This window comes from Oncorhynchus nerka, linkage group LG10 (genome assembly GCF_034236695.1).
Source record: "Oncorhynchus nerka isolate Pitt River linkage group LG10, Oner_Uvic_2.0, whole genome shotgun sequence".
NCBI lineage: Eukaryota > Metazoa > Chordata > Actinopteri > Salmoniformes > Salmonidae > Oncorhynchus > Oncorhynchus nerka.
The window spans coordinates 69982737-69992657 of record NC_088405.1 but is presented as its reverse complement, the minus strand read 5'-3'; the positions used below and the strand labels follow the sequence as shown (position 1 = coordinate 69992657).

At 45.5% G+C, this 9921-nt stretch overlaps 1 protein-coding gene across 1 annotated transcript; it reads right to left on the bottom strand.

Moving 5' to 3' along the window:
• Positions 1–163: 163 nt before the first annotated feature.
• On the bottom strand, positions 164–8247 carry LOC115135934 (CCR4-NOT transcription complex subunit 8-like). Its single transcript, XM_029671164.2, has 7 exons — positions 8141–8247; positions 6207–6385; positions 5889–6082; positions 1889–2050; positions 1589–1733; positions 1129–1239; positions 164–944 (listed from the first exon to the last, which is right to left on the bottom strand). The coding sequence occupies exons 2-7, from the start codon at positions 6321–6323 to the stop codon at positions 816–818; spliced, it is 858 nt and encodes a 285-aa protein (XP_029527024.1). The 5' UTR covers positions 6324–6385; positions 8141–8247; the 3' UTR covers positions 164–815.
• Between the last annotated feature and the right edge of the window lie 1674 nt (positions 8248–9921).

The window sequence follows — 9921 nt, the reverse complement described above, 5'->3', positions numbered from 1 at the left end:
AGCATATGTGAGAATTGGTTGCATGTCACAGCTAAAGCAAAAGCTTGGTCTAGGAAGAAATGGCAGCATGATATGGATAAAGGCTCTGCAGTGCAACCATTTCACCTAAATATTTTGCAACAGGGACAGAATTGGTTCAATAAGGCATGCCCAAAATAGGAAATACTATTGAAAATAGATTTTTTTTAATATACAACTGTTTCAAACAATGCATGTTGTAAAAACAATAGCAACCACAAACCATCTTTTTAAACAGAGCAGTGAACAAATTAAAAGCAAATGTTGCACAGAACTGCCCCTAACACCCATCTAAAACTTCAGTGAAATTTTACTTTAAAATGGTACGATCCCTACAAGCATGTATCCAACAAAGAACTGGTTTTCTGATTGATACCAAGGCTTGAGCTACAGTTGGGTTTAAATAACGTTGGTTTTGAAAAGCAGTGCAGAGAATTGTTGAGCACTTTCAAATGCTAAACTTCTTATTCAAAGTACAATACAAGAGCTGGTCCCATGCTTTTAAAAGAGTTGTTACTGCAATGCTGATAAACAAAGGTTTCTGAATACTGGTCCTGGGTGATAAAGGCTCAATAGTGGTACAATAGGGAATTTGAATGTGACAATCTGCAGTAAAATCAACTATGACAGAACAAAATGGGTTCAAGAGGAGAGTCTGGTAACCAATGTCCTTTTTGCAGCTGGTGAAGCTGGACACAGAAATTAATCTCATGTATTCTGGGAGTGGGGGGAGAAAATAAACATCTACTGGATAGGTTAAAACAAGTGCGGCTTCCACTTGATGGCCTCGCGGTCGATCAGTGCTTGTTGTTGGTTTCCTCTTGGGAAGAGCTTGAGATGCCGTTCTGATTTTGAGTGGACCCAGAGCCCAATCCATACAATCGCCCACAATACTTTGCGTCATCAATGTTGTCTTCAAAGAAAAGCTGCAAAAGAAGACAACTTGTTTCATGTAACTCCCAAGATGCCAGTCCTCATCGAGACTAGTTCTCAAACTTCCCAATCTTTTCTTTCCTGACCACTCTTCAAAAAAAGACTTGACAGGTGTAAGTACAACGTTAAATCTGTCCTTTCACCTATTAGTTGTCATGGAAGACAGACAATAGGTACCTCTTTCATCCTAAAGAAGGCCATCCCTGTGAGCAGCGAATCCGAACCGGCCTGGTGTTGTCTCCCGATCCTCTTTAGTTCCAGCTGGTCAGCCACCTCCTGGAGTCCTCCCTGAACAAACACACAGTTGACATTCAGTTAACTGGAGACATATGCTCTGCCTCAGAGGAAGTCAAAGGACATTTCATGTCAGTCACATTTTGGTGAAATAAAATATATTTTCAAAAAGGTAGACACCTCACTATAGGCCAGCATTGACTAACTGAGGTGGTTTGATGAGCCATGCTTGTGTGATGGAGTAACCTTGCCTGAGACTTAACTTGCATTAGGTAATCAAGCTAATGCCTAAGCTTCAGCTCAGCAGGCTAACAAAGTTGAGACATTTGGCAGCCAACAGTGCGTTCATTGGTTTTGCAAATACCATAACATAATAAGCAAGTTACCAGGAATGTCTCTTTACCTTCAAGTTTTTGCAGCTCTTCATCAGATATTTGACATCATAGATTGCAGGGAAGAAGAGATTGAGGATCTGGAAGAACTCATGTTCCTCCTCAGGTAGCCGAGTATCTGTTAATAGCTTCACCAGGTAGCCAAAATCGTACCCGCTGCAAATGAGAAATACGACAAGGAGATTCATTACAACTTGATTTTGCAAATGACTACTAGGGCACTGTTGGGAGTGTTTATGACTAGGGCCCAGAGTTTATCCTGTTTACCAGAAAAAAATGCTAGGCCCACTGACATCGCAACACATCCCTACCTGTGAAAGGAGAGCCACTTGACATTTTCACACAGCACTAAACCGGATGTCATCAGGAGCTCAGCAAAGTAGAGTGTGTCAATCCCCTCTTCCTCGTGCTTTTTGAATTGGAGGCCGGAGTTCTGAAGTAAGTCTATCGAGTCCTGGGAGTACATATCCTCTCTGTTTACAAAAGAACAGAATGGAACAAACAGTGAAACAACAAACAAACTATTACTCAAGAGCCTTCTAATGAGGCATCAGATCCTACCCCAAAACATAAGCATAGCATAGTTTTAATCTCATTACTGGCTATACATTTACATTTAAGTCATTTAGCAGACGCTCTTATCCAGAGCGACTTACAAATTGGTGCGTTCACCTTAAGACATCCAGTGGAACAGCCACTTTACAATAGTGCATCTAAATCTTTTAAGGGGGGTGAGAAGGATTACTTTATCCTATCCTAGGTATTCCTGAAAGAGGTGGGGTTTCAGGTGTCTCCGGAAGGTGGTGATTGACTCCGCTGTCCTGGCGTCGTGAGGGAGTTTGTTCCACCATTGGGGGCCAGAGCAGCGAACAGTTTTGACTGGGCTGCGCGGGAACTGTACTTCCTCAGTGGTAGGGAGGCGAGCAGGCCAGAGGTGGATGAACGCAGTGCCCTTGTTTGGGTGTAGGGCCTGATCAGAGCCTGGAGGTACTGAGGTGCCGTTCCCCTCACAGCTCCGTAGGCAAGCACCATGGTCTTGTAGCGGATGCGAGCTTCAACTGGAAGCCAGTGGAGAGAGCGGAGGAGCGGGGTGACGTGAGAGAACTTGGGAAGGTTGAACACCAGACGGGCTGCGGCGTTCTGGATGAGTTGTAGGGTTTAATGGCACAGGCAGGGAGCCCAGCCAACAGCGAGTTGCAGTAATCCAGACGGGAGATGACAAGTGCCTGGATTAGGACCTGCGCCGCTTCCTGTGTGAGGCAGGGTCGTACTCTGCGGATGTTGTAGAGCATGAACCTACAAGAACGGGCCACCGCCTTGATGTTAGTTGAGAACGACAGGGTGTTGTCCAGGATCACGCCAAGGTTCTTAGCGCTCTGGGAGGAGGACACAATGGAGTTGTCAACCGTGATGGCGAGATCATGGAACGGGCAGTCCTTCCCCGGGAGGAAGAGCAGCTCCGTCTTGCCGAGGTTCAGCTTGAGGTGGTGATCCGTCATCCACACTGATATGTCTGCCAGACATGCAGAGATGCGATTCGCCACCTGGTCATCAGAAGGGGAAAGGAGAAGATTAATTGTGTGTCGTCTGCATAGCAATGATAGGAGAGACCATGTGAGGTTATGACAGAGCCAAGTGACTTGGTGTATAGCGAGAATAGGAGAGGGCCTAGAACAGAGCCCTGGGGGACGCCAGTGGTGAGAGCGCGTGGTGAGGAGACAGATTCTCGCCACGCCACCTGGTAGGAGCGACCTGTCAGGTAGGACGCAATCCAAGCGTGGGCCGCACCGGAGATGCCCAACTCGGAGAGGGTGGAGAGGAGGATCTGATGGTTCACAGTATCGAAGGCAGCCGATAGGTCTAGAAGGATGAGAGCAGAGGAGAGAGAGTTAGCTTTAGCAGTGCGGAGGGCCTCCGTGATACAGAGAAGAGCAGTCTCAGTTGAATGACTAGTCTTGAAACCTGACTGATTTGGATCAAGAAGGTCATTCTGAGAGAGATAGCGGGAGAGCTGGCCAAGGACGGCACGTTCAAGAGTTTTGGAGAGAAAAGAAAGAAGGGATACTGGTCTGTAGTTGTTGACATCGGAGGGATCGAGTGTAGGTTTTTTTCAGAAGGGGTGCAACTCTCGCTCTCTTGAAGACAGAAGGGACGTAGCCAGCGGTCAGGGATGAGTTGATGAGCGAGGTGAGGTAAGGGAGAAGGTCTCCGGAAATGGTCTGGAGAAGAGAGGAGGGAATAGGGTCAAGCGGGCAGGTTGTTGGGCGGCCGGCCGTCACAAGACGAGAGATTTCATCTGGAGAGAGAGGGGAGAAAGAGGTCAGAGCACAGGGTAGGGCAGTGTGAGCAGAACCAGCGGTGTCGTTTGACTTAGCAAACGAGGATCGGATGTCGTCGACCTTCTTTTCAAAATGGTTGACGAAGTCATCTGCAGAGAGGGAGGAGGGGGAGCAGGATTCAGGAGGGAGGAGAAGGTGGCAAAGAGCTTCCTAGGGTTAGAGGCAGATGCTTGGACTTTAGAGTGGTAGAAAGTGGCTTTAGCAGCAGAGACAGAAGAGGAAAATGTAGAGAGGAGGGAGTGAAAGGATGCCAGGTCCGCAGGGAGGCGAGTTTTCCTCCATTTCCGCTCGGCTGCCCGGAGCCCTGTTCTGTGAGCTCGCAATGAGTCGTCGAGCCACGGAGCAGGAGGGGAGGACCGAGCCGGCCTGGAGGATAGGGGACATAGAGAATCAAGGGATGCAGAAAGGGAGGAGAGGAGGGTTGAGGAGGCAGAATCAGGAGATAGGTTGGAGAAGGTTTGAGCAGAGGGAAGAGATGATAGGATGGAAGAGGAGAGAGTAGCGGGGAGAGAGAGCGAAGATTGGGACGGCGCGATACCATCCGAGTAGGGGCAGTGTGGGAAGTGTTGGATGAGAGCAAGAGGGAAAAGGATACAAGGTAGTGGTCGGAGACTTGGAGGGGAGTTGCAGTGAGGTTAGTGGAAGAACAGCATCTAGTAAAGATGAGGTCGAGCGTATTGCCTGCCTTGTGAGTAGAGGGGGAAGGTGAGAGGGTGAGGTCAAAAGAGGAGAGGAGTGGAAAGAAGGAGGCAGAGAGGAATGAGTCAAAGGTAGACGTGGGGAGGTTAAAGTCGCCCAGAACTGTGAGAGGTGAGCCGTCCTCAGGAAAGGAGCTTATCAAGGCATCAAGCTCATTGATGAACTCTCCGAGGGAACCTGGAGGGCGATAAATGATAAGGATGTTAAGCTTGAAAGGGCTGGTAACTGTGACAGCATGGAATTCAAAGGAGGCGATAGACAGATGGGTAAGGGGAGAAAGAGAGAATGACCACTTGGGAGAGATGAGGATCCCGGTGCCACCACCCCGCTGACCAGAAGCTCTCGGGGTGTGCGAGAACACGTGGGCGGACGAAGAGAGAGCAGTAGGAGTAGCAGTGTTATCTGTGGTGATCCATGTTTCCGTCAGTGCCAAGAAGTCGAGGGACTGGAGGGAGGCATAGGCTGAGATGAACTCTGCCTTGTTGGCCGCAGATCGGCAGTTCCAGAGGCTACCGGAGACCTGGAACTCCACGTGGGTCGTGCGCGCTGGGACCACCAGATTAGAGTGGCCGCGGCCACGCGGTGTGGAGCGTTTGTATGGTCTGTGCAGAGAGGAGAGAACAGGGATAGACAGACACATAGTTGACAGGCTACAGAAGAGGCTACGCTAATGCAAAGGAGATTGGAATGACAAATGGACTACACGTCTCGAATGTTCAGAAAGTTAAGCTTACGTAGCAGGAATCTTATTGACTAAAATAATTAAAATGATACAGTACTGCTGAAGTAGGCTAGCTGGCAGTGGCTGCGTTGTTGTTGTTCTATCTCTCTATAGTGCTGTTTCTTGTATTATGGTCTCTTGTTTCTTTAGAGGTTTCACTTTGTTGTCCTTTTTCTTTTCCTTCTGTCCTTATTTTGTCTTCCTTTCTTCTGTTAACTAGATATTTTTTGTTGTTATTCTTTGTAAGCTAGCTAGCTTCTTCCAGGAGAGTCCCTAGCAACTGCTTAGCAACAAGTAAACAATTCAGCTAGCTAAGATAACTGTACAATTTTATGAAAAATAGTTACTTCTTCAAAAGCCTGTCTTTTCTGTTTGTTCCTTGTTTTGTCTTCTATTGAGTCTTGCAGTTTTCTCTTGATTTTTTCGATGTACTTCACTCTAAAAAACCATTTAAATCTCAATATATACAGGAGCTCATTTTTCAGCAGCTGCTCAATTTGGAACTCCGGAACACACAGACTATACTGTTTTATAAGAAGGATTAAGACCCACGTTAAATTAAATTTGAAATTGAACTGCCATGTCGTCGTTCCAGGGGGATAGTCTCCATCCTCGTTCATAAATGACAGTCCCAGTTGGATGATTTTCAGAAGGTCCACGTTGCACCTCAAGAGCTGGTACTGGTAGTCTACCGTACTGCGAAACTCGCCAATGGGTCGAACCACCACTCCGGGGAATTCTGTGTCCTGTTGGAACAAGGACATCATTAATGACAAAAAAAAGTTTACGCAATATATACCAAAACCTTCATAGATCTACTAAGAATCAATGAAAAAGTGAGCATAAGGCACATGTAGCATGATATATTACCATGGCAATGAAGTTGTAGCTTTGAATTATCTGTCGGATTTTCCTCATTTCCTCATCCACATTGCTTGCCCAGACCTCACAGATAATCTGACTGGTATCTGCCAGTGCAGCTGGCATTTTTGAAGGTTGAGGAAAGGACTGAAAACCCCGACAATTCTGCAGCACTTTCAGGGAACAGTCTGTTGAAAAAAATTCAAGAAGAGGTTGAATGTTATCTATGCCATTCAGCTAATCATCAATTAACTGCAAAATGATAGTTAAAGTTGTGTGCAGTAGCTAGAGTTAACACAAACTATATATATATACACACACACACAGACAAAAGTATGTAGACACCCCTTCAAAATGTGTGGATTCAGCTATTTCAACCACACCCATTGCTGACAAGTGTATAAAAATCAAGCACACAGCCATGCAATCTCCATAGACAAACATTGGCAGTAGAATGTCCGTACTGAAGAACTCAGTGACTTTCAACATGTCACTGTCATAGGATGCTACCTTTCCAACAAGTCAGTTTGTCAAATGTCTGCCCTGCTAGAGCTGCCCGAACAACTGTAAATGCTGTTATTGTGAAGATGAAATGTCTAGGAGCAACAACGGCTCAGCCGCAAAGTGGTAGGCAACACAAGCTCACAGAACAGGACAGCAGAGTGCTGAAGCATGTAAAAATCTGTCCTTGGTTGCAACTTCAGCACAAGAACTGTTCCTAGGGAACTTAATGAAATGGGTTTCCATGGCTAAGCAACCACACACAAGCCTAAGATCACCTTGCGCCAAGCATCGACTGGAGTTGTGTAAAGCTCATCGCCATTGGACTCTAGAGCAGTGGAAATGCTTTCTCTTGAGTGATGAATTACACTTCACAAATCTGGGTTTGGCAGATGCCAGGAGAACATTATGCATAGTGCCAACTGTAAAGTTTGGTGGTGGAGGAGGAATAATGGTCTGGTGCTGTTTCATGGTTCGGATTAGGCCCCTTAGTTCCAGTGAAGGGAAATCTTAACGCAACAGCATACAATGACATACTAGACGATTCTGTGCTTCCAACTGTGGCAACAGTTTGGGAAAGGCTCTTTTCTGTTTCAGCATGAAACACGTGCAGAATTTGACTGGCCTGCAGAGCCCTGACCACAATCCCATCAGTCACCTTTGGGATGAATTGGAACTTCGACTGCGAGCCTAGCCTCACATCAATGCCCTACCTCACTAATGGTCACTAATGGTCTTGTGGCTGTATAGAAGCAAGTCTACGCTGCAATGTTCCTACATCTAGTGGAAAGCTGTTACAGCTGCAACAGGGGGGACCAACTCCATATGAATGCCCATGATTTTGGAATGAGATGTTCGACGAGCAGGTGTCCACATACTTTTGGTCATGTGGGGTACATGTCTGGGCGCCTAAATCAAAACCTGACTGGCCTGTATGATGCCAGCGAGATAAAGAACAAACGAACTTGGCTGGATAAAACAATCCCGGTGTTGGTTTTCTGCAAATGAATTAGTTTATTGTATAAACACTGAACTAGCTAAGGTTACCTAGCAACAATTAAATGACGGACAACAAGCTATGCAGTAGCTAACTAGCATCCAAATGGCATGTAGCATTAGCTGCCGTTAACTAGCCCATATACTGTGGAAACAATATTGTATGCCAATGCTAGCTAGCTAGCCACACTGGAAGTTAACTAAAATAAAATGTTCGCTACCTCGAATCAGTCTTCTATTGCACATAGTTAGCTACAACAGCACGTAGCCAAGCTACATTGGGATAGCTAGGTAGCTCAGTTTGCCAGCATTGGTGACGTCGAGATGGCTAGCTAGCTGGAAACCACCAGGCTAGCCAACTCACGTTGGGAATTGTTTTGACTTAAACATATTATTGTATTAGCTTGCTAATATGAAACGTGTAACGCACAAATAACAATATCTACCTGATCCGTCGTATGATCTTGTTCCGTTGGGGCTACTGCTAGCCCTTGCTAACGTTGCTGCATAACGTTGGCTTCCTTACTCTATCGGAAGTCATAGAAATACATCTAGGCAGGCGCAGTAAAAAAAAAAAAATCACCTTCACGTCTCACTTGATGCTCTGACCAGTAGCTAGAGTATGGACTGTGGAGCATACACTAACTACCTCATTGTTATCCACCCGTTTCCCCCCCAGAGAAATACAAACTTAAATTGCTACATATCTATAGCGTGTAACTTCAATGATGTCGCTCTTGCTGCTGGTGAGTCTCTGATCCACCTATACGCAGACGACACCATTCTGTATACTTCTGGTCCTTCTTTGGACACTGTGTTAACAACCCTCCAGGCAAGCTTCAATGCCATACAACTCTCCTTCCGTGCCCTCCAATTGCTCTTAAATACAAGTAAAACTAAATGCATGCTCTTCAACCGATCGCTACCTGCACCTACCCGCCTGTCCAACATCACTACTCTGGACGGCTCTGACTTAGAATACGTGGACAACTACAAATACCTAGGTGTCTGGTTAGACTGTAAACTCTCCTTCCAGACCCACATCAAACATCTCCAATCCAAAGTTAAATCTAGAATTGGCTTCCTATTTCGCAACAAAGCATCCTTCACTCATGCTGCCAAACATACCCTTGTAAAACTGACCATCCTACCAATCCTCGACTTAGGCGATGTCATTTACAAAATAGCCTTCAATACCCTACTCAACTAATTGGATGCAGTCTATCACAGTGCCATCCGTTTTGTCACCAAAGCCCCATATATTACCCACCATTGCGACCTGTACGCTCTCGCTGGCTGGCCCTCGCTTCATACTCGTCGCCAAACCCAATGGCTCCATGTCATCTACAAGACCCTGCTAGGTAAAGTCCCCCCTTAACTCAGCTCGCTGGTCACCATAGCATCACCCACCTGTAGCACGCGCTCCAGCAGATATATCTCTCTTGTCACCCCCAAAACCAATTCTTTATTTGGCCGCCTCTCCTTCCAGTTCTCTGCTGCCAATGACTGGAACGAACTACAAAAATCTCTGAAACTGGAAACACTTATCTGCCTCACTAGCTTTAAGCACCAACTGTCAGAGCAGCTCACAGATTACTGCACCTGTACATAGCCCACCTATAATTTAGCCCAAACAACTACCTCTTTCCCTACTGTATTTATTGTATGTATTTATTTATTTTGCTCCTTTGCACCCCATTATTTTTATTTCTACTTTGCACATTCTTCCACTGCAAATCTACCATTCCAGTGTTTTACTTGCTATATTGTATTTACTTTGCCACCATGGCCTTTTTTTGCCTTTACCTCCCTTATCTCACCTCATTTGCTCACATCTTATATAGACTTGTTTCTACTGTATTATTGACTGTATGTTTGTTTTACTCCATGTGTAACTCTGTGTCGTTGTATGTGTCGAACTGCTTTGCTTTATCTTGGCCAGGTCGCAATTGTAAATGAGAACTTGTTCTCAATTTACCTACCTGGTTAAATAAAGGCGAAATAAATAAATTAAATAAAAACTTTATAGTTGCCAATGTGGTTGGTTTCATGTCATGACCCTATATATCAAGGTTTCAGCACAATCATTTCCTAATTATCCAGGAGTTAATTGGTTTGTAAAAGTTTTTACAAATGAAATGCTTTATAAATTGTGTAACATTTCCTCAAATCTTCAACTGGATGGACGTTGGTATGTCACAATAACCAATGCGAAGCTTTAATAGGA